Below are 24,800 nucleotides of genomic sequence, written 5' to 3'. Positions count from 1 at the left end.
AGCGTCTGAGGAGAGAAGAGCGAGGGACAGGAGCGCAGGACTCGGAACAGAGATTGGGCACAACAGCCCCGGCGTCCCCTCCAGGTCCTCGGCGCCTCTCACCCGGGATGTGAAGGAGAGGCAAGCCCCGACGCTGCCGGCTGCCTCCGGAAAGGTGTCCCAGAGAGCGTCCCGGGGGGCAGCGGCTGGAGCCCCTTGGTCCACAGCGCCGCGGGGCGCGAGCTTGGAGGCGCACCCCGTGCCGGCTCCCACTTCGGAAAAAGCGCCGCGAGGACCTACGCTGTCGCCGCACAACTCCGGGGCCAGCAGCGCGCCGCTGCATCGAGTTCTGCCTCCCGCCGGCTCCCCCGGAGAGCGGGACACCGCGTGGTGCCCACCGGCACTCCACGCAGCGTGGCTTCTGCGCACCTGCGCCGAGCCCCGGCGCCCAGGTGGTGAGCCAGCGAGGCTCCGGGTCCCCCGCGGCGCCCCCCATGGAAAGCACGCAGGCCACCGCCGCTCCCTGAGTCCGGGCCAGCCGCCGTCCAAGCTGCACACTGGAGTTCCAAGGCTCGCCCCTCTCTGGGGCGTCCGGGAAGCGCGCACCATGAAGTCCGTGCTGTTCAGTCGCTTCTTCATCCTCCTGCCCTGGATCCTAATCGTCATCATCATGCTCGACGTGGACACGCGCAGACCCGCGCCCCCGCTCACCCCGCGCCCCTACTTCTCTCCTTACGCGTTGGGCCGCGGGAGCGCCCGCCTCCCGCTCCGCAGGGGCGGCCCGGGGCGCAGCCCGGAGAAGCGCAACGAGTCTCGGGCTCAGCCGCCGCCCCAGCCGCAGCTGCCCACCATCTATGCCATCACGCCCACCTACAGCCGCCCGGTGCAGAAAGCCGAGCTGACCCGCCTGGCCAACACCTTCCGCCAGGTGGCGCAGCTGCACTGGATCCTGGTGGAGGACGCCGCGGCGCGCAGCGAGCTGGTGAGCCGCTTCCTGGCGCGGGCCGGGCTACCCAGCACGCACCTGCACGTGCCCACGCCGCGGCGCTACAAGCGGCCTGGGCTGCCGCGCGCCACGGAGCAGCGCAACGCCGGCCTCGCGTGGCTGCGCCAGAGGCATCAGCACCAGCGCGCACAGCCCGGCGTACTGTTCTTCGCCGACGACGACAACACCTACAGCCTGGAGCTTTTCCAGGAGGTAGCAGCCCGCCCCATACACCTGGGAGGGTGGGGGGCGCCCGGGGAGGGAGAGGGTCTCGGGCCGGCAGGGTAGCGGGGGAAGCCGCACTCGGGTCCCCTTCTGTGTTGGCTGCACTTTGGAGTTCTCAGTTCTCTGTGCGTGCCTTCGGGACTCGCGTGGAGCCGCTCCTCGCCTGAGATGCAGAAGGTGTGGGCAGGAGTAAGAAGGTCACTGTAGCTCAAGGGAAGGAGCGGGTCCCGGACCTGCTGCCGGCCTGGGGACCTGCTCGGATTGATCTAAATGTGGAGCACCAGGCAGGGAGGCGCTGACTGTGAGAGATCAGGGAGGGACCGGCACAGGAGGGGAATGGCTGGGCTTGTGCTCAGATGCGCCTTGGAGTATACAGGTGTGCGTTTCACCTGGAGAGGGAGAGACGAAAAATCAGCCTGCAGACTAGTTTCTCTCCTGCAACCCTCTGCTTGGAAATGGTTGTTAGTGAAAGCATGGACGTGTCTGGTGGTCTGGCCTCCATCTCTCTCCTACACACCGGAGAAAGGTCTGTTTGAGACTCCAAGTACCTCTGTCTTTCAAGAAAACCCTGCCATTATGTTTCTGTGCCGCCCGAGCTATCCTCTGGGCTACCCGCTCTCTTTCCTCCTCCTCTCTCCCAGGCCTCCCCGTGGCAAGTAAGCCAGGCCACACCTGCGCGGGCTGCTGAGTCCCGGTGCTGTGGGTGGGGTCTCCCTGCTGCCGAGGCGGCCTGGGCAGGCAGCCGACTGGCACGGTGTGTGTGTGTGTGTGTGTGTGTGTCTGTAGTCTGCAGATGAGGCTGGGTTGTGTGGTTTTGTCGATTTTTCTTCTCAGTGAGAGCTAAATGAACTCTTGATCTCCTTGACCTCCCACGAGATCATTGCTTTCCTCCACCTGAAATTCTTAGCCATCCTGCCTCTGAGATCCACTGCCCCGCCTCCTAATCTGGGCGTTGAGAAAACACTGAGCGAGACGCTGTGAACTCCTAAAAGAAGCTGCGTGCTAGGAAGCAGCTCGTCTGCACACACGCGCACACGTGCCCCTACACACGCTTTCATCTTGATCGCTCCATTTTGCTTTCTTAACCTCAGGCAGACCTATTCTGGATCCTTCCAGGTTAATTTTTCTATCTGGCTTTTAAAAATCCATTTCTTAGAGGTAATTGCTGACTTCTTCACCTTCATCAATAAAAGAAGCAATCGTTTTCCATCTTCTCCCTCCTTTCCCCATGTAGTGAGAGAAATAAATGAGCTCGCCATGGTATAGATGGCCTTTATTATCACCCAGGTTAAAGATACCATCTGATTTTGAACTTGGACTTTTATTTTCTCCACTAAGGAGGGGCTTATATTCTGAAGAAAAATGCAGGAGAAACTTCCAAGGCACTAAAATTGTGTATGATTGGAAATAATAAATTTATCTTAAAGTGAGTGTGTGCACCCACCTATTGTTCATGGAGAAGTACCAAGCATACAGGGTTTTTTGTTTTTAAATTTAATGTGTATGTTACACTTAGAATTTTGCTTCTGTTTCTCCTGGGTGTTACTCTCGGACAGAAATCTTATGGCTAGCACCTTCCTTCCCCCAGCTGACAGGTGTTTCTGACAGATCAAACCTCTATTTGCCAATTACATGTGTGGTGATACATGCAGTTTTCCATATTGAAATTCCTCTCCTCCCCTCCCAACCTTCAATGGCAAGCCCCACTGAATTCATTAATTAATGAAATTTTTAAAATTTTTATTTGTTTGAAAGAGATCTCCCATCTGCTGGTTCTCTCCCCAAATGCCCACAACAGTGGGGCTGGGTCAGGCCAAAGCCAGCGGCCCTGAACTCGGTCTGGGTCTCCCACATGGGTGGCAGGGACCCAGGTCCTCAAGCATTACCTGCTGCCTTCCAGGGAGTGCATCAGCAGAAAGCTAGAATACAAGCAGAGCCTGGACTCAAACCCAATGCTCTGATATGGGATGTGGGCTTTCCTAGCACCCTCACAACCATTGCACCAAATGTCTACTCCCTAGATTAGTGAAACTTCTGCTTTCTTAAACTTGTGTACTTTCCATAATTTAAAATTTAGTTTCCTTAAGATTATTGAAAAAAGGGAGCAACAAAGAGATCTTCCATTCTTTGGTTCACTCTCCAAATGGCCACAACAGCCAGTGCTGGGCCAGGCTGAAGCCAGGAGCTTCTCCCAGGTCTCCCAAGTGGGTGCAGGAGACCAAGCACTTGGGCCATCATCTACTGCCTTCCCAGGCCATTAGCAAGGAGCTGGATCTGAAGTGGAGCAGCTGGGACTCCAACTGGTGTCCATATGGGATGCCAGCATTGCAATGGTGGCTTTACCTGCTGGCCCTAGTTTCCTTTCCATCTTTAGCTTATTAATGAGGTAATGTGCCATACGTGCATACTGGTGCTTGGATGATTCCATGTGTATTACAATGTAGTCACTGTCCTTGGAGGAAAGGGAGGACCAGATGAAATTTTTAAAACCTGCAGCTTTTTTGGGGGGGAAAGCAAAGATGCTGATGAGGGATGCGGTAGGCCTGAGGCATGCTCATCTATCTCAGCCCTTTATATTGTGCATGCACACAAATTAGTTCTTAAGTAATTCACAGTACTTAAGGAAAGAATGTCCAAGTTAGGCTTCATTTTTTATTCATGGTGCTTCTAATTTCCATGGTTGATGTTAAAAGTAGATAAGATAAAAGGAAAAATGAACCAGGTACAAATTAGCTCACTAAGTATTGGCTGCAAATGAAGGCAAGTAAAGGATGAAAGGTCTCCAAATTAAATTAAAGACACAACAGGCAATCTGTGTTTAATTATTCCTTCCTGGTAACTGGAATGGTGCATTTTGCTCCCATACAGCTAACTAATTTTCAGCCTCCTTTTTTCAACTGAGCTCTGCTGCCAGGAAAGAAATGTTTGCACTGAACAATCCTGTGTTAACAGCCAAATCCATTTGCAAGGGAAGCTGAGTGTGAGCCCCAGAAACTGGGCCGGCCCTTGGAGGAGATGGTAGGGGTTTTTGCAGCTTTCCAGTACCTCAGCAACTCCTGTTTTTCCTGTGGCACTGATGGGGTTATGCACTACGAATCACAGGTGATCCTGCCTGCCTGTACACCCAATCGATCTAGCTCCCTGGAAAAGCTTATTTGCAAAGGAGTTAGGCTGCTTTAATAAAAGCCACAACTACAGATAAATGTGACTTGCTCTCTCATCGTATTTTCAATAACACTATTGATCAGCCTTCTGTTCTTCACTAGAAAACCTTCAAAGATTTCCTCAAAGTGGGTGCTTTTCAGGTGAAGTTCGTTTCACCTTTGGAAATCAATTGCATTGAAAGGTTAAAAAAATAGCACTTTCCAAGCAAGGGGAAAAAAGCTTTACATTCTTTAACCTGAAATTTAGTGAGGTACGACTGGAAGACAGGCCAGCACTGAGATACTTGTGGGGCTAGTGAAAGGAACGAAGAAATCTTCATCTCGAAGATGTTTCTGGAAAGCAGTGAGGTGCAGGGGCCCCTTGTTTGACTTTTTCTGTTGCACATCTCAAGCTTGTGTGTGCTAGGCAGGTAGAGTTGAAGTTTAATTCCGTCTTGCTGCTTTTCTGAAGCCTTCGTATGCTTCCCCCGTTACGTACTGCTTATTGGAGCCATATCCGATGGATATTTGGGTTCGCAGTGGTTGGCACTTTTCCCCCAATAGTAACTCTGTAAAGGTTTCCTGAAAGGAGACTTATGCTTACCTATTTTACACCCTTCTACAATTACTTGCTTTAATTATCTTTTTAAATTGAAGAGACCTAGGAGATTCCCTTCAATGTAGCATAAAAATTTTATTTTATCTGAAATGTGCCCCTTAGGTTTTATTTCTCCCCTTCTGGAAATATATTAATGGTCATGCTGTAGGTCTGATAAAATGTGAGACTTTTATAAAAATATGTATATAAAACTATAGCAAATTTCCCTAGGCTATAAATGTTAAATCTATAGATTACTTTTCCTGAATGTACAGTACTTGACAGAGACCTTTGGAGACCAGCAGTTTTTGTTTGGGCTTTGATGTTTTAATGGGCCAGAAATAACAATTTGGCTTTAAAAGACCTTCTCCATTTTGCCTTTTCCTATTGTCTTTTCTCATCGGTCTGCCTCCCTCCACCTACTTTTTCTGATATTATTTCAGGAATAGACATACAAATATGTTCAGATTATTGTTTGGTGTGATGAAAGTTATGTCTTCACCATTTAGGCTGTTTGCTTCTTTCTTAAAACTGTAGTAGGTGGCTCCATTTTCTTCTGTCTTCTCCATTTCCAAATTACAGGCTGGTAAATTTTCTCCTGTGTGAACAGTAATGGAATAGTAATTGCTTTTAAGGCATGCTGCAAAAGCAAAATAGAAGAAGTCAAGTCAACCGTCTTATTTATTAAGTGTTCCAGTTGGCATTCAGGTTGTGCATTTTATTGCATAGAACTCAAAAATGCTCAGAAATATCTATTCCAAATCTTTTGGACTGTGGTGGAATGTTCGCTCATGCTCAGTCTGTATAAGTTAACACATTATTGTATATTCATTTGCAGTGCTGTTGAAGCATGAAATTTAAGTTTTGCATGGTTCTCAAATTCTCCCCTAAAGCTCAAAATGATTACACCAGTCCATAGATGGGCAGTAGATAGGTTTGAATAGATTTCCAATTCACAGAAATCAAACTAAGATAACTCATCATTCATGTCTGGTAGTCTTTATGCACAGTTTAAAATAAATGTTAACCATATCCTTTGCCAAGAATATAGACAAAATATAGCTGACATCAATAGAGTATGTACCATGGGTGATAGCACCACCCTAAACGGTTATGCGTATTGATTTTATCCACACAGCACCCCCTCAAGTAGGTATAGTGCTGTCCCTGTTTGTAGGTTTTCCCCCATGCCAATACAGATATTTAGGCATGAACACGGTTCTTTGAGTACAAGGTTTTTTAAAAAGTGCAACATGACTGTAATACAATTGTTTAAACCTCTGATCAATATAATCCATATCCTTTTTTAAACAAACATTGGGAAGTAATTTGAAAAGACATGTGACTCTTTAATGGCAGAGAGAGGAATCTGAACACAAATGCTCTGGTTCTAGAGCTGGTAACTGCCCTAAAGCTCGTCTCATTGAACATGTACAGTCAGGTGGAAATAAGGCATTGGAAAAAGGGAAGAATTGGAATAAAAGGAGTCTACTGGTGGTGTTGCAATTTGATACTCTGCCATTCTTTTTTCTAAGTATCTTTTCATCTACATGAAAAGCAAAGTGGCAGGGAGAGGGAGAAGAGAAGAGGTGGGAGGTGGAGAGAGATGCCTCCCATCCACTGGTTCACCCCCTAATGCCCACAGCAGCCAAGGCTGGGCCAGAGAGAAGCCAGGAGCACCACACTCCATACAGCTCTGCCATGTGGGTGGCAGGGGCACGTGTACCATCATCCACTCCCTCTCTGCGTGCATTACCTAGAAGCTGAATGAGAAGTAGAATAGCTGAGACTCAAATCGGTACTCTGATATGGGATGCTGATGTCACAAGCAGTATCTTAACCCACTGTACCACTACACCTACATTTATTCTACCATTCTTTGAATTTAAGTTATTTGTGGCTAGGTCAGCTTTTATTTATCCCTTGTGAGTTTTTCTCTTATTCTGTTTTTTTTATTTTATTTAAAGTATACAAATTATGTATTTCATATATACAGATTTAGGAACATAGTGATTCTTCCCACCATTCCTTCCTGCCCACCTATGCTCCCACCCTTCTTCCTAATCTCTCTCCTACTCCTCTTAATTTTTACAAAGATCTATTTTCAGTTTCCTTTACGCTCATATGATTGACCCTAGAGTAATTAAAGAGTTCAACAAATAGTATGAAGAAAAATAACACTGTTCCTCAACAGTAGATGTAAGGACTGTAAATAATCAATGAATCTCAGATTTCACTCCAATACCTTACATTTTAGATACTCTGCTAGTTACTACAGCTCAGGGAAAACTATGGTATTTGTCTTTTTGGGACTGGTTTATTTCACTAATCATAATGATTCACTAAGTTTAATGGTTTCCAGTTGCATCCATTTTGCTGCAAAGGACAAAATTTCATTTTTTTAACACTAGATAGTATTCCACAGTGAATATATGCTATAATTTCTTTATCTAGCCATTAGTTTATGGACATCCAGATTGATTCCATATCGTAGCTATGTTAATTGAGCTGTGATGAAGTAGGGGTGCACATAACTCTTTCATATGCTGATATCATTTCCCTTGGGTAAGATAACAGGAGTGGGGTGGCTGGGTCATATGGTAGATCTATTTTCAGCATTCTGAGGTATCTCCATACTGTCTTCCACAATGGTGGTACCAGTTTACATTCCCACCAGTGGATTAGGGTAGCTTTCCCCCCACATCCTCATCAGATTTATTGTTTGTTAATTTCTGTATGACAGCCATTCTAACTGGGGTGGAGTTAAACCTCATTATGGTTTTGTTTTGCATTTCCCTGATAGCTAGTAATCCTGAACATTTTTTATGTCTGTGATGGCCATTTGAATTTCTTTTTTTTTTTTTTTTTGAAAAATGTATGTTCAAAACCTTTGCCCTTATCTGGATTGTTTGTTTTATAGTTGCTGAGTTTCATGAGCTCTTTGTAGATTTTGGATATTAATCTTTATCAGTTACATAGTTTGCAAATATTTTCTTCCATTGTGTCAGTTGCCTCTTCACTTTGCTGAGTGTTTCTTTTGCAGTACAGAAGCTTCTCAATTTGATGTAATCCCATTTGTCAGTTTTGGCTTTGATTTCCTGTATGCTGGAATCTTTTCTAAGAAGTCTTTGCCTATGCCAATCTCATGTAAGGTTTCCCCAATGTTATCTGGTAATTTAATGGTCTCATGTCATAGATTTAGATTTTTCATCCGTTTTGAATGGATTTTTGTGTAAGGTCTTGGTTCATACTTCTATGCATAAAGATCCAGTTTTCCCAGCACCATTTGTTGAAGAGACTGTCCTTGTTCTGGGGATCAATTTTAGCTCCTTTGTCAAAAATAAAGTGATAGTAGATACATGGATTGATATCTGGAGTTTCTATTCTGTTCCATTGGTCTATATGTCTTTTAATTTTTTTGCCAGTAGCAGACTGTTTTGATTATAACTGCTTTGTAGTATGTCTTGAAATCTGGTATTGTGATGCCTCCTGCTTTGTTTTTGTTGTTTAATATTGCTTTAGCTATTCAGGGTCTTTTGTACTTGCATGTGAATTTTACCATCACTTTTCTAGGTATGAGAAGAATGTCATTGATATTTTGATTATCATTGCATTGAATCTATACATTGATTTTGGTAGTATGGACATTTTGATAATATTAATTCTTTTAATCCATGAACATGGAAGATTTCTCCATTTTTTAATGTCTTCTATGTAGTGTTTCATAACAATCATCATAGAGATCTTTGACATCCTTGGTTAAATTTATTCCAAGGTTTTTAATTTTTTTTGTAGCTATTATGAATGGGATTGATCTTAGAAGTTCTTTGTCAGCCGTGGCATTTTCTGTGTATACAAAGGCTATTGATTTTTGTGTGTGAATTTTATATCTTGCCACTATATCAAACTGTTTTATGAGTAGCAATAGTGTCTTAGTGGAGTCTTTTGGGTCCCCTATATATGGAATCATGTTGTCTGCAAATATGGATAATTTGCCTCCTTTCCAGTTTGTATCCATTTGATTTCTTTCTCTTGCCTAATCACTCTAGCTAAAACTTCCAGGACTATATCTAATAGTGATGGTGAGAGTAAGCATACTTGTCTGGTTCCAGATCTTAATGGAAATGCTTCCAACTTTTCTCCCATTTAATAAGGTGCTAGCCATGAGTTTGTCATAAATTGCCTTGATTATGTTGAGGAATATTCATTCCATACCCAGTTTGCTTTAGGTTTTCATCGTGAAAGAATGTTGTATTTTATCAAATGCTTTCTCTGCATCTATTGAGATAGCCACATAGTTTTTGTTCTTCAATTTGTTAGTGTGATGTATCGTATTTATTGATTTGTGGACGTTGAGCCATCACTGTATACCAGAGACAAATCCTGCTGTACTGGGTAAATAATCTTTTTGATGTGTTGTTGGATTCAGTTGGCTAGCATTTTGCTGAGGAATTTTGTGTCTGTTCATCAGGGAAATTGGTCTACAATTCTTTCTCTATTTTATCTTTTTCTGGTTTAGGAATTAAGGTGATACTGGCTTCATATATGAAATTTGAGAGTATTCCCTTCCTTTCAGTTGTTTTGAATAGTTGGAGAAGAATTGGAATTAGTTCTTTAAATGTCTGATAGACTTCAGCAGTGAAGCCATCTAGTCCTAGGTTTTTCTTTATTGGGAGGGTATTTGTTACTGATTCAGTTTCCTCTGATTTTACTTTTTAGAGCTTCCTCTCTATGTTTTGGTTAGTCCTAGTGGTGGATCAATTTTGTTTATTTTTTCAAAACACCAGCTCTTCATTGCACTGATCTTTTGTATTTTTGGTTTCAATTTTGTTCTCTAATTTAAATATCTTTTCTCCTACTAATTTAGGGTTTGGTTTGTTGTTATTTTTCATGGTCCTTGACATGCATTGATAGCTCATTTATCTGTTGCCCTTCCAGTTTCATGTAAGCACTAATTGCTATAAACTTTCCTCTTAACACTGCTTTTGCTATATTCTATAATTTTAATATATTGTCATCATTTGTTTCCAGAAATTTTTTGATTTATCTTTTGATTTCTTCTAAGACACACAGTTCATTCAGAAGCATGTGGTTCAGTGTCAATGTGTTCGTTTATGTTCTAGAGATTCTTGAGTTGTTAGTTTCCAACTTCATTCCATTGTGGTCAGAAAACATGCATGGTATGATTTTGGTGTTTATGAATTTGTTGAGAATTGCTTTATGGCCTTAAATATGGTCTATTCTAGAGAAAGTTCCATGGACTGATAAAAAGAATGTGTATTCTGCAACTTAGGATGAAAGATTCTATAGATATCAGGTCCATTTGATCCATAGTTCAATTAGCTCTTTTTTGTTATTTCTTTATTGATTTTCTATCTAGTTGGTCTGTCCATTGATGAAAGTAAGGTATTGAAGTCCCCCATTACTATTTTACTGGAGTCTGTCTCCCTTTAGATCTATTAACAGTTCTTTTAAATAACTAGGTGACATGTAATTAGGTGCATGTATGTTTATAACAGTCACATCACATCTTCCTGTTGAATTGATCCCTTAATCATTACATAGTCCCCTTCTTTGTCTCTTTGAACAGCTTCTGTGTGAAAGTCTATTTTGTCTGATATTAGGATGGCTACACACCAGCTTTTTTGGTTTCTGTTAGCATGGAATATCTTTTTCCATCCTTTCACTTTCAGTCTGCATATATCTTTGTTGGTGAAATGTGTTTCTTGTAGGCAGCAAATAGATGGGTTTCTTAATCCATTCAGCCAATCTGTATCTTTTAACTGGAGATATACATTCAAGGTGACTGTTGATAAGTAACAACTTGGCCCTGCCATTTTGCTATAAATATTCTTATTATTTACTTTGGATTCCCTTAGTACTTTTACTGGGAGATTTCTGCCTTCCTGTTCTTTCATAGTAATGACCATGTTTCTGTGTGTAGCACATTCTTCAGCATCTTTTATAAGACTGGACAAGTGGTGACAAATTCTTGCAATTTCTGTTTGTAATGGAAGGTCTTTATTTCACCTTCATTCATAAATGAGAGCTTTGCAAAGTACAGTATTCTGGATTGACAGTTTTTTCTCTTAAGATTAGGATTATGTCTCTCCATTCTCTTTTAACCTATAGGGTTTCTGATGAGAAGTCAACTGTGAGTCTAATTGGAGATCCTCTGAAAGTAATCTGGCATTTCTCTCTTGCACATTTTAGAATCTTTTATTTATGTTTTTCTTTTTTTTCTTTTTTTTTTTTTTTTGACAGGCAGAGTGGACAGTGAGAGAGAGACAGAGAGAAAGGTCTTCCTTTTGCCGTTGATTCACCCTCCAATGGCCGCCGCGGTAGCGCGCTGCGGCCGGCGCACCGCGCTGTTCCGATGGCAGGAGCCAGGTGCGTCTCCTGGTCTCCCATGGGGTGCAGAGCCCAAACACTTGGGCCATCCTCCACTGCACTCCCTGGCCACAGCAGAGAGCTGGCCTGGAAGAGGGGCAACCGGGACAGGATCGGTGCCCCGACCGGGACTAGAACCCGGTGTGCCGGCGCCGCAAGGCGGAGGATTAGCCTGTTGAGCCACGGCGCCGGCCTATGTTTTTCTTTTAAAAATTTGACTATGATGTGTCATGGTAGAGATCTTTTCTGGTCATGTTTATAAGCAGTTCAATGTGCCTCATGTATTTGTACATCCCTTTCTTCAAATTAGGGATGTTTTCTGTAATTATTTCTAATCCAGTCTTTGTTTCCACAGCTTCAGGAACTCCTAAGATCCATATGTTGGTTTGTTTAATAATATTCTGTAAACCTCCAATACTTTTTTAAATTTTTCTAATTTTTTTGGTTGTTCTGGCTGAAAAATTTCCAAAGATTTGTCTTCTAGTTCAAATATTATTTCTCCTACCTCACCAGGTCTGTTAAGTTTTTCCACCACATTTTTACTTGACATATTGAGTTCTTCATTTCTAGTATTTCATTTTGATTTCTCTTCAAAATCTTAATTTCATGGGAGAATTTTTCATTCATGTCATGTATGGATATTTTAATTTGTGGATTTGCTTCTCATTACTCCTGAGAAATCCTGTGATTAATCTTTTGAATTTCATTTCAGTCATTCCATTAATCTCTTCATCTTCACATTCTAATACTAAAGCTTGTTGTGTTCCTTTGAGGGTTCATGTTTTCTTCCTTATTCTTGTGAGACTGTTGTCTTTGAGAGAAGCTATAGCATTTTTCTCCAAATCTGTTTTGTTAGGGTAAAATATCTTTAATTTCTTTGTATTTGAAAGTGGTATTTAAATCATACCACTAGAGTCCTCTTCTGGCTACTCTTATGCTCTTGTATAAATCTATAAATTTAAAAGGATACATAGCAGTGTGAACAGCATGCTTTCCTTTATTTTTATTTTCATTTTTTTGTGTCTGGCTTTCATAGTACTTGTCAGACAAATATTTCACCTTTAACTTTTTCCTGTGGACCTTAAATAAGGTAGGTAGTAAATAGGTAGAAAAACTATAGTGTTGTGCGTCTTGTCATGCTAAAAAATAGTAGTACAAGGGGGTCTTCAAAAATTTTGTGTAAAATGTATATTATGAAAAAACTGCATAAATTGGAAATCTTTTAAAACTAGCATATCCTTCTTGTTCATGGTTGCTGCATCTTATAGCCCGCTGAAGATATGATGATGTGTCTGAGACCTGTTTTCCCTGCACAATTTGTTTCCACTAATGTATTCTGTGTATGTATGTGTGTGTATTGTCTCTGCTAGGCACACATTTCATGCTGAATCCTCACGTCCTGATCTCCCTCTCTTTCTAAACTGTTAGCTAAAAATTATACATATTTATGGGGTAATATGTGATGTCTTGATGTATGTTTGCATTATACAGTGCTCAATTCAGGGCAAACATAACTATCTCTTCAAACATTTACCATCTGTTCATGATGAAAACATTAAAAATCATTTTATCTAGCTTTTTAATATATATAAAAATACATTTTTGTTGGACTTCTTTCTCCTAACTATAACTTCGTACCTGTTAGCACTTTCCTCTCCCCGTCCTCTCCAGCCTTTGATATTCACCATTTTACTCTCAATTTCTATGATACAATTTTTTTAGATTCTACATAGAGAATAAGATCATGCTTATGTTTCTTTGCCTGCCTAATATCACTTAATATACTGATCAGTAAATTCAGGTTTTCATGCTTTTATGGATCAATAGTATTCCATTGTGTGTATGTATCATATATTTTCCTTGTTCACCTGTTGATGATCACATACATTGTTCCCATTTGCTGGCTACTGGAAACAGTGCTGCACCGAATATGGATGTGCAGATGTACATGTTGGCCCTTAGTATGTTCTTCCTCTGAATAATGCCTTTTCAGACCTATTAGCCAATTTTCAATTGGATTATTTGTTCCTGTGCTTTGTTGAGTTCCTTATATATTCTAGATACTAACTCCTTGTCCAATATATAGATTGCAAATATTTTCTCCAGTTCTGTAGGCTGTCTCTTCATTCTTGATTGTTTCCTTTGGTTTGGTGTCTGATTAAAAACAAAAAAAGTGGCCATTTCAGTGTCTTGAAGTGTTTCCCCTGTGTTTTCTTCTAGTAGTCTCCTGGCTTGAGCTCTTAAATGTATGTCTTCAATCGATTTTGAGTTGATTTTTGTACATAAAAGATAGGGCTTTAATTTCATTCTTCTACATATGGATATCCAGCATCCCCAGTACCATTTATCAGAAAGACAGTCCCTTCTCCAATGCATGCTCTTAAGTAGGTTGTTTGGCTATAGATGCATAGATGGATGTTAAGGCTGTCTATTCAGAAAGGTTTCTACCTCCTAATGCTTTCTTTTTACTTGTTAGTATATTTCTCTCAGTTTGAAGACTCCGTTTAACATTTCTTATAATACATGTCTGGCGGTAATAAATTCCCTCAATTTTTGTGTATGGGGAATGTCTTTATCTCTCCTTCATATCTAAAGGATATCTGTACTTGGTACAGTTGTCTTTTTTGGCAGTTTCTTCTACCATAACTGCAAAAATCTCATTCCACTGTCTCCTGGCCTATATGCGGTTACTGATGATACGTCTGCACTCAGGCAAATTCAGACACCTTATATGTTACTTGTTTTGTTTTCATCTTGCAGCTTTGTGAACTCTCTCTTTATCCTTAACCTTGGAGGGCGTGTTTGTAATATGTCTTGACTTAGACTTAGTTGAGTCTTACTGGTGACATTCGGCCTTCGTGTTTCCGGGCAGTTGCTTCTTTGTTCAGGTTTGGGAAGTTTTCTGTTATCATCTCTTTGAATATGCTTTCCACCCCTTTGGCCGTCTTTTTTTTTTTTTTTTTTTTTACAGGCAGAGTAGACAGTGAGACCAGAGAGAAAGGTCTTCCTTTACCATTGGTTCACCCTCCAATGGCCGCTGCGGCCAGTGTGCTGTGGCCGGCGCACCACGCTGATCCAAAGCCAGGAGCTTCTCCTGGTCTCCCATGTGGGTGCAGGGCCCAAGCACTTGGGCCATCCTCCACTGCACTCCCTGGCCACAGCAGAGAGCTGGCCAGGAAGAGGGGCCACCGGGACAAAAACCGGCACCCCAGCCGGAACTAGAACCCGGAGTGCCGGTGCCGCAGGCAGAGGATTAGCCTATTGAGCTGCGGTGCCGGCTCCCTTTGGCCTTCTCAAGTCCCTCTTTGAACCCCGGTACTTGGATATTCACACTTTTATTACTGTCCCAAAGTTCCTGTAAGCTTTCTTCATTCCTCTTCATGCTTTTTGCCTTTTTTTTCTCCTCCAACTATGTGTTTTTTAAATAACTTGTCTTCAGGTTCATCTCGGGGTCAATCTTCCATGTAATGTATTCTGATATTAATACCTTCTGCTGTGTTTTTAATTTCATTTAATATGCCTTTCATCTTAAGGATTTCTGTTCCATGTTTTTAAAAATCACCCCCTCTCTGATAAATTTCTCTTAGAGTTATAAATTCTTTCTCTGTTTTCCTGAATCTGAGTATCCTAAAAATACCTGTCTAAAATTATGCACCTGAAAATTGCATGTATCTATTTCTGATTGGTTTCTGACCCTTTATTTTGTTTATTTGGTGAGATCATGGTTCCCTTAGAGTTTTTTTAAATTCTTGTTATCATATGACAGAGTCCGAACATTGAAGGGATTAGTATATTTTTTTCCTGGCTTTGTGTCTGTCATCCAGAAATCTAAGCAGTCTGTTTTTTTCTGAGCTTGCAGCTGCTTCTGCTATTTTGGCACTAGGTGGCGCCCTATGTCAAGGTCTGCCACAAGTCTTCCGTTGTGTTTTGTTGGTGTTTCAGCACTAAAGGGCACCTCCATCCCAGGTTTGTCCCCGGTCAGCAGTTTGTTTATGACTCGGAATAAACTGCTGAAGGCTCTCCTTGTGAGCAGAGGGCCTGGAGACAAAGGCCTGTGGACTGTGTATGCAGCTGGGTCTCACCACGCCAGGCCGGGCATTGAGCTCCGAGCCAAAGCTCTCCACTGGCTTTTCCACCCTGTTCTCCAACAGCTGGAGTCTGGCTCCACTGTCTGTCAGAGGTTGAAGGAGGGGTATCAGAAGGCTCCTTGGGCACTTTGCTAAGGAGGATCCATGGGCTTACTCTGTAGGTACTGGCCTAGAGCAAGAGCTGCAGGGCCCTATCCAGCCCTAGGTTTTATAGCAGCAAGCTTGGTTCTAGGGTTCAAGTCCAGTTTCCTCTGCCCACCTCGAGCAGGGGCATAGCGAAGAGCTGGTTGGAGCTGGCGGGGGCGTGGTGTGGCAACTCCTTACTTTCTGCCTCCCCCAATGTGTGTGTTTATTACACTAAAACCGGGTACTGGGGTCTCTTGCCTGGCTGCCTTGGCACTTGTGAAAGTGACTTGGTGAGTGAATAACTGACCAATTTGTTTTTCTGTGGGAAGATGATTGCTGGCACATCTAACATCTGGCTCCACTTCCAGGTGGAAAAAGTTTTTTGCACCAAAATAAACTTTAGTTCCATGAACTTGTTTCATTTTTTTTCTGATACCTTATTTTTTCATATTAATGTAATAGTAACACAAAGAGAATAGCTTCAGTGTAATTTATAGATACAGCTGAGAATATAATGGTATTCTCTTCCTCTCTTTCACCCTTTCCACCTCCTACCACTTTTTCCCACCCTCTTATCCTTCCTCTCCCCTCCCTCCCTCCTATTCTCCTTCCCTTCCCTTCCCTTTCTTTCCTTCCTTCCTTCCTTCCTTCCTTCCTTCCTTCCTTCCTTCCTTCATTCTTTTTTAGTTTTTGAGATATTGTATTTTTAGTTAATATTACAGTCAAGGGCTTAATGCTGCACTTCATAAAGAGATCAACAAGTGAAATCTAAAAAGACCCTTGTTCAGCAATGATATAGGCAATAATATAAACAATCATCAAATGGCAAATGGAAAGATGACCATTTCACCCATATACAGTAAATTTTAGAATAATCACAGATCATTTAAACTATAATAGTAATAACACCTAAACATTGGTTTAACAAAGATACTATGTTTAACAAAAATATATTTTAGTAATACTGACACAGGTAGTTCTTTTCTTGTTTTCATGGTTTTTTTTTTAATTTTTCATTTTAATTCCCACATATAAAGGAGAACATACAGTATGTGTCTTTCTGTGTCTCTCTTATTTAATTCAACATGATGTTGTAAATGGTAGAGGTTTTTTCTTTTTTATAGCTGAATAATGTTCCATTTTGTGCATATATCGATATGAATACACACACATACCACATTTTTATTCATCTGGCAATGCATACTTTGGTTGATTCCATATTTTGGCTATTTTTTAAAGATTTATTTTATTTGAAAGTCAGAGCTGCACAGAGAGAGGAGAGGCAAAGAGAGAGAGAGAAAGAGGTCTTCCATCTGATGGTTCACTCCCCAATTGGCCACAACAACCAGAGCTGCACCGATCCGAAGCCAGGAGCTTCCTCCGGGTCTCCCACATGGGTGCAGGGAACCAAGGACTTGGGCCATCTTCCACTGCTTTCCCAGGCCATAGCAGAGAGCTGGATTGGAAGTGGGGCAGCCAGAACTCAAATCAGAGCCCATATGGGATGCCGGCGCTTCAGGCCAGGGTGTTAACCCACTGTGCCACAGCGCCAATCCCTATTTTGAACAGTATTTCTATTTGGGTATATATCCAGTAGTAGGATTGTTGAATCATGTGGAAAACACTCTATTTCTTTTTTTTTTTTTTTTAATTTTTATTTGACAGAGTTAGAGAGAGAGGTCTTCCTTCCCTTGGTTCACTCCCTAAATGGCCTCTACAGCCGGCGCTGCGCCAATCCGAAGCCAGGAGCCAGGTGTTTCCTCCTGGTCTCCCATGGGGTGCAGGGCCCAAGCACTTGGGCCATCCTCCACTGCCTTCTCGGGCCACAGCAGAGAGCTGGCCTGGAAGAGGAGCAACTGGGACTAGAACCTGGTGTCCATATGGGATGCCGGTGCCGCAGGTGGAGGATTAACCAAGTTAGCCGTGGTGCCGGCCCCTCTATTTCTTATTTTATAAGAAGTCTCCATACTCTTTTCCACAGTGGCTTCATTAATCTACATTCCCATCAACAAAATGTAATTGTTCCCCTTTCTCCAAATCCTCACCAGCACTGGTTACTCTCTGTGTTTTGAATAATAGCCATTCTGACAGGATATGGTGATATCTCATTGTAGTTTGATTTGCATTTCCCTGATGGCTAGTGATTTTGAACATTTTTCCATATAATTTGTTGGCCATTTGTATTTCTTCTTTTGAGAACTGTCCATTGAGGTTCTTTGCCCATTTTTTAACTGGATTGGTTTTTCGTTGAGTTTTCTGAGTTGCTGATATATTCTGGATATTAATCTTTGTTAGGTAGCTTGCAAACATCTTTTAAAAAAAAATTCTGTGTGTATCTGAGTTTTATTTTGAACTTATTTTCCACAAATATGGCATTTTTCCAGTTTACATTATTTAAAAATTGATCACACTTTAAAGAGTGGTGAAGCTCTATCCCTATATCTGTTAATTACTTTTATGGGTAAATAAAGTATTTGGAATAGTTTGACTGTTCTTTTCATTTGAGATATTCTTTATTGATCTGATTTCATGATTTTTTTAAAATCTTATTTAAGTTAACAAGTTTCATGTATTTCCTATATACAGGTTTAGAAACACAGTGACACTACCCACCCAAGCCTCCCTCCTGCCTAGTCTCCATCCCCTCTTCCTCCTCCCTCTCACATGCCACTCTTACTTTTTACAAAGATCTGTTTTCAGTTTACTTAATGATCATATAGTTAACCCTACACTTAGTAAAAGAGTTCAACAAACAGTATGGAAGAAAAAAAACCGCTGTTCCTCAGTGGAAGAGACAAGGGCTGTAAACAATCATTGACTCTTGAAATGTCTATTTCACTCTAATACATTACATTTCAGGTACTCTGTAAAAACAGATATTATATGTTTTCCCTGATCTGAGAGTAGCTCAAAAATATCTTTTCCCATTCTGTTGCATGCCTCTTCACTCCATGGATCAGTTTTTTTCTGCTGAGTAGAAGCTTCTATGTTTGATATAATCCCGTTTGTTTACTTTTGCTTTTGTTGGCTGTGCTTTCGGGATCTTATCCAAGAAGTCATCACCTGCACCAATGTCTTGAGTGTTTCCCCTACATTTCCTTGCAGCAGCTTCATAGTCTCAGGTCTTAAATTTAGGTCTTTGATCCATCTTGAGTTGATTTTTGTATATGGCAAAAGGTTGGGATCTAATTTCATGCTTCAACATTTATACATCCATTTTTGCCAGCACCATTTATTGAAGAGATTATCCATATTTCACTCTATGGTCTGGGCACTTTTGTCAAAAATCAGTTGGCTGTATGTACATGGATTGACTTCTGGGCTGTCTAGTCTGTCCCATTGATCTATGTGGTGTTTTTTAAGGTAATAACCGTGCTGTAAAGTCAGGTGTTGTGATGCCTCCACCTGGATTTCCACCTGGATTTTGTTTTGTTTTGTTTTGTTTTTTTGCTCAGGATCTCTTTGGCTCTTCTGGGTCTTTTGCGATTCCATATGAATTTTAGGATTGTTTTTTCTAATCCTGTAAACATTGTCATTGATAATTTGTTAGGGATTATACTGAATCTGTAGATTGCTTTGGGTGGTGGAGACTTTTTTTTTTTAACTTTTATTTAATGAATATAAATTTCCAAAGTACAGCTTAAGGATTACAATGGCTTTCTCCCCACCGCCATAACTTCCCTCCCACTTGCAACCCTCCCCTCTCCCACTCCCTCTCCCCTTCCATTCACATCAAGATTCATTTTCAATTATCTTTATATACAGAAGATCAGTTTAGTGTATATTAAGTAAAGATTTCAACAGTTTGCACCCACATAGAAACACAAAGTGAAACATACTGTTTGAGTACTAGTCATAGCATTAAATCACAATGCACAGCACATTAAAGACAGAGATCCTACGTGAGGAGTAAGTGCACAGTGATTCCTGTTGTTGACTTAACAAATTGACACTCTTGTTTATGGCATCAGTAATCACCCTAGGCTCTTGTCATGAGTTGCCAAGGCTATGGAAGCCTTTTGAGTTCACAGACTCTGATCATATTTAGACAAGTTCGTAGTCAAAGTGGAAGTTCTCTCCTCCCTTCAGAGAAAGGTACCTCCTTCTTTGATGACCTGTTCTTTCCAGATAGTGGAGATGTTTTAATGATACTGATTCTTCCAATCTATGAGCAAGGAATATCTTTCCTTTTTAGTGTGTCCTTGCTGATTTCGTTCATCAGCATTCAGTTTTGGTGTTAGAGTGATGCTGGCCTCATAAAAGGGATTTAACAAAGTTCCATCCCATCTAGTATTTTATAATAGTTTGAAAAATATTATAGTTCTTCTTTAAATGTTTTGTAGAATTCAGTAGTAAAGCCATTAGGTCCTGGATGTTTTCTTTTGGAAGAATTTTAATTATTGCTTCAATCTCATCGCTTGTTATAAGTCTGTTTAGATTATATCTTCTTGGTAGATTATATGTATCCAGGAATTTACTCATTTCTTCAAGGTTTTTCAGTTTATTAGCATATAGTTTTTCAGAGTAGGTTCTTATGATCTTTTGTATTCCATTGGTGTCAGTTGTAATCTCTCCTTTTTCATATCTAATTTTATTTGATTTTTTTTCTTTGTTAGTCTGGCTAAAGGTTTATTCGGTTTATCTTCTCAAAAAGACAGCTTTTTGTTTTGTTGATCTTTGGTTTCTTGTTTTGTTTTTGTGTTTTTTTTTGTTTGTTTTTTTCAATTTCATTTATTTCTGCTAGATTTCTTGCCTCTTTCTGATTGGGATTTGATTCATTCTTGTTTTTCTAAGTCTTGAGAAGCATCATTGGATCATTTATTTGAGACACTTCACTTTGTTTAAATGTGAGCACTTAACACTATAAATTTCACTCTTAATATTGCTTTTGCTATATCCCACAGGATTTGATATGTTGTATTTTCATTTCTTTCAAGGTTTTTATTTCCTGTTTAATTTCTTCAGCAACCCATTGATCATTCAGTAGCATATGGTTTAATTTCCATATATTTATGAATGTTCTATTTTTGTTCTTGTTGATTTCTAGTTTTATTTCTTTAAGGCCTGAGGAGATACATAATATGATTTCAGTCTTTTTAAATTTGCTGAGACTTGATTTGTGGCCTAATATGTGGTCTGTCCTGGAAAACATAACATGTGCTGATGAGAAGAATTTTCCCATGAGCATTTTGGAGCATCCTCATTCATCTGAGATTATATTAAACTCTTTAGATAATAATTTAAATATAAATATGGCTCCTCCTCTGACTCTAAGAGCTTTTGTGCTGAAAGGAGAGAGAGAAGGTTCATGAATATCTATGTATGGAGCAAGATATCCCCTTCAATAGCCAATAAGGGAGTAGTATATCAAGGTAATTGTAAGCAGTTAAATATTGGGCTTCTTCATGCATGTGAAAGTTGGTGGGGAACTCATACTGGAACTTCAGCATAAACATTCCCGTGTTCAAATGCAGCTTTACCACTCAGTGGCTTTATTATATTTGCATGTGTTGCCTGACTCGTGCACTTGCTCTAAGTACTGAACTATAGGCAAGCTAATAACTTGTTTTCCCCTGTGGGTGACTGCCTGAATTGAATGGTTTACCAGATAACTAGATTGTGCCAGACGGTTGAATGCCTCTAAATACTGCACTCCAGACATCTGGATCGTGTTTCTAGAAGCCTGGAGGGAGAAGCTAGAGGTAACTCAACTTTCCCAAGTTAGTCTGTAGCCAACTAGAAGTGCATAAACTGGATATCTTAGTTACACCATTGAGTGTTACTACAGTGATTAGAAGGACAAGAGTGGAATAGGGCTTGTATACAAAGACTCTGAGAAAGTGAGATGAGAGAGAGCAAAACACATCTACAGGGCATATTAGATTGAGAGAAGCCAAAGGGAGTTCTGTGGGGTAAGATCTGAGGCTAACAACTATGAAAAAGTTAAGGGTTTGGCTTGCACGTAGCTCAAAGCAGGATGCTGAACTTCTGGAGATCCTGGGTGTGGTTTTTAAATACTGCGTAGTGCCAATGCCTAGCATGGATTTAGGTAGGGCATATTTGATATAGGATAGATAGGTTATTTCTGGAACAAATGAATAAATCAAAAGATAGTATTTATAAAGGAGGGGCAGCTTAATAGGAGGGAATGAAATAAATAGCCTTTTAACAGTCATTTGTTGGGATGGGGCGATGAGAAGTGTTCCTGTGTTCAGCACCTCCTGGAGATGGTGGAGAGAATCTGATATGCCAGCCTTGCCTCATGCCCATCCCCCTCCTGGTCTCACTCTCCCTGGTCTTCCTGACTGCTGCCTAGTGGGAAGCCTCAATAAGCTGCTTTTTCTGTTTTTCACACATTCTTAAATTTTTTTTCTAAAAAAGATTTATTCATTTATGTAAAAGGCAGAGTTACAGAGAGGCAGAGGGAGAAGGAGTGGGAGAAAGAGGTCTTCCATCTACTGGTTCACTTCCCAGATGGCCACAATGGCCAGAGCTGTACTAATCCAGAGCCAAGAGCTTCCTGCGGATCTCCTACGTGGGTACAGGGCCCAAGGACTTGGGCCATCTTCAGCTGCTTTCCCAGGCCACAGCAGAGAGCGGGATCAGAAGTAGAATAGCCAGGATTCGAACCAGCGTCCATATGGGATGCTGGCACCACAGGCGGTGGCTTTACCTGCTATGCCACAGCGCCAGCCCCACTTAAATTTTCATAAATAAAGCAGTCTAAAGTTTATCTGGGAAGGTGTAGGGTGTGTGTGTGCATGTATGTGTCTGTTTGCCTGCAGGGTCTCCTGGTGGCCTCCCTACTTATGAATACAGTGCCTTTTCTTGTTTTTTCACAGCCCCTGCACCTGCCAGGGCAGTCTCTGGCAAGAATCCTGTTCATACCCAGGGATTTAACACAGTGGTCAACATTTTTGTTCACGTAGTACCTAAAGGAATTTAAACTATGTTTTAAACTATGCCCTTTCTGGTATATTTTCAAAATTTTAAATAGTTGTAAAGCATGTTATTCCCAGTGTATTATAAATGAAACTTAAATATATCCGATAGATTCTGTAAATACTGTAACAATTTTAAGCCATCGTTCTCACTTTTCTATAACATTATATATAAAACATATAAATTTTATGTTGCTCATTTTTCTATCTCCATTATCCCTTAGAATGTTATCCTAGAATAGTGTTTTAAAGTTCAAGGGTCTTTATTGATTCTTTTATCACACATATCTGCAATGATAACAAAGAGTGAATGCAGATAGATTTTAACATTTTTTAAAAGTCCTGTGATTATCAATCTCTGTCTTAAAAACTTTTTAGTATTGTCTCAACATTTCAATTAACAGGGACAAATAATTAAAGAAAATCATGTTATAAAGTCAGATAATTATTAAACATAAAATCTATGTTAGAAATTGACTAGTGGTGGGCACTGTGGCATAGTAGGTTAAGCCTCTGTCTACGGTGCTGGCATCCCATACGGGTGCTGGTTCCTCTTTCTGATCCAGCTCTCTGCTGTGGCCTGGGAAAGCAGTGGAAGATGGCCCAAGTGCTTGGGCCCCTGCACCCATGTAAGAGTCCCAGAAGAAGCTCCTGACTCCTGGCTTCAGATCGGCCCAGCTCTGGCCATTGTGGCCATTTGGGAAGTAAACCAGCAGATGAAAGACCTCTTTCTGTCTCTTCCTCGCTCTGTCTGTAACTTGCCTCTCAAATAAATAAATCTTTTTTTTAAAATGACTTTTAAGTGACATGAATGGATTATTTTTATCGTATATTCTGTATCCATTAGTGATGTTACAGATGACTGGGAGGGAAATGTAAATTATGTTCCTAATAGGTCAATTTTGTTCAGTTAAGAAGCAAATAAGACAGAAAACCTTTTTTTATAAAACCGAGAAAAAGCAGTTAGTAATGCACACATATAGTCATAGGACTTTAAACAAGAGGTAGTATAAAATCCTTAAAAAAAAAAAAAACTAAACTGCAATTAATATATGTCAAAGTGCTGGTAGGTTAAAAGACAGAAGAACTGCCCAGGGAAAAATAAATGCACACTGAGGTGCACCAACACCATAGACAAGTAAGAAATCCCCAGCACAGGTCACACTAGCTGCAGTACGTCCCCAGCTGCCTGGGCCACACTGCATCCTAGGAGACCAACCAGGACAGTCTTCCTCTAATTCTCCAACGTAGTTCCTCATCAATAAATCATTTCTTAGAATTTTCATGTTTTTAAGCTTAAGCATTATACTTGGTTTAAAGACTCCACACATAATTACTAGCCAGTCCCCACCAACTGGTACTTGTTTTAATAAAATAAAAATGTAAATCCTGTCCCTGAGCCTGGATGACAACTTGCTGTTTTGTATCTTCTACATCTGGAAGATCTGTCTGAAGTCAAAAGCAAGCTGCTGCTTGTACTTTAACACAAAATACCAGAATGTGACAAAGGCGTCACTACCATGAGGAGATAGAAAATGTACAAATGCTGTCCCTTTGCTGCTATAAATGCATTTTGTGCATGGAGAGCCTGTCACCTTGATGTCACTAAGAATTCTATTTTCTGATACAAGAAAAGCAGTTTAGTAAAGGCAGACAATTTACAAAAGCATAAGCATGCATACCTGGATTTTCAGCTTGCAGTAAGGGTAATAAGTTTGACTTACATAACTAGAAAATTAGACAAGGTGATCTTTGGCACCATGATATTGCCAAACACACAGCCGTTCAGTGCAGGCTCTGTTTGCCAAGTCCCAGAAGGGGACTGGCATTCTCTGTACAATGAACATTTTCTCCCTCGCAGCTGTCCCATTCACTGGGTTAACAGCAGCAGAGGGAAGACAAAGCATGACGGAAAAGGAAAACACTTGATTTGGGAGAAAAAAGAATTATGGGCTACATGTGCTAAAAGAGAATCGCCTCATTTTTCTGAGAGCTTAAATTCAAATACTGGCTGGACTGTGACCTGGAGACTGCAGAACTCCACCGGAGTCAGAATTTCAAGGGCCTGACCTGACATCTGGCCACTTGTTTTAAAGGGACAAGGAAGAAATACAATGGAAAATAGTTTTTTTCTCATTTGGAACTGTTAAAGATATATCAAAGTGGTTTTAAATGTGGTGGGTGGTTACCCATGAAAACTGCAATACAAAAAGGTCACTTAAAGCCTGAATAACCCACTTGTCCTCCCATCAATGTATGTGTTTAGAAAATATTTACACACTGTAATTACAAGCAATGTCAGCAGTATTGTATATTTTGAAGTTT

The 24,800-nt window shown here is 40.9% G+C and overlaps 1 protein-coding gene across 1 annotated transcript in view; it reads left to right on the top strand.

The window, feature by feature from the left end:
• Positions 1-586: 586 nt before the first annotated feature.
• B3GAT2 (beta-1,3-glucuronyltransferase 2) overlaps positions 587-24,800 on the top strand; it is a 96,594-nt gene continuing 72,380 nt past the window's right edge. The window contains exon 1 of the mRNA XM_062186346.1: positions 587-1,177. Coding sequence (XP_062042330.1) covers positions 587-1,177 — 591 coding nt within the window. The remainder of the gene's footprint in view (positions 1,178-24,800) is intronic.

Source organism: Lepus europaeus, chromosome 3, assembly GCF_033115175.1.
Source record: "Lepus europaeus isolate LE1 chromosome 3, mLepTim1.pri, whole genome shotgun sequence".
Taxonomy (NCBI): domain Eukaryota; kingdom Metazoa; phylum Chordata; class Mammalia; order Lagomorpha; family Leporidae; genus Lepus; species Lepus europaeus.
This window is presented reverse-complemented; position numbering and strand designations above follow the sequence as displayed.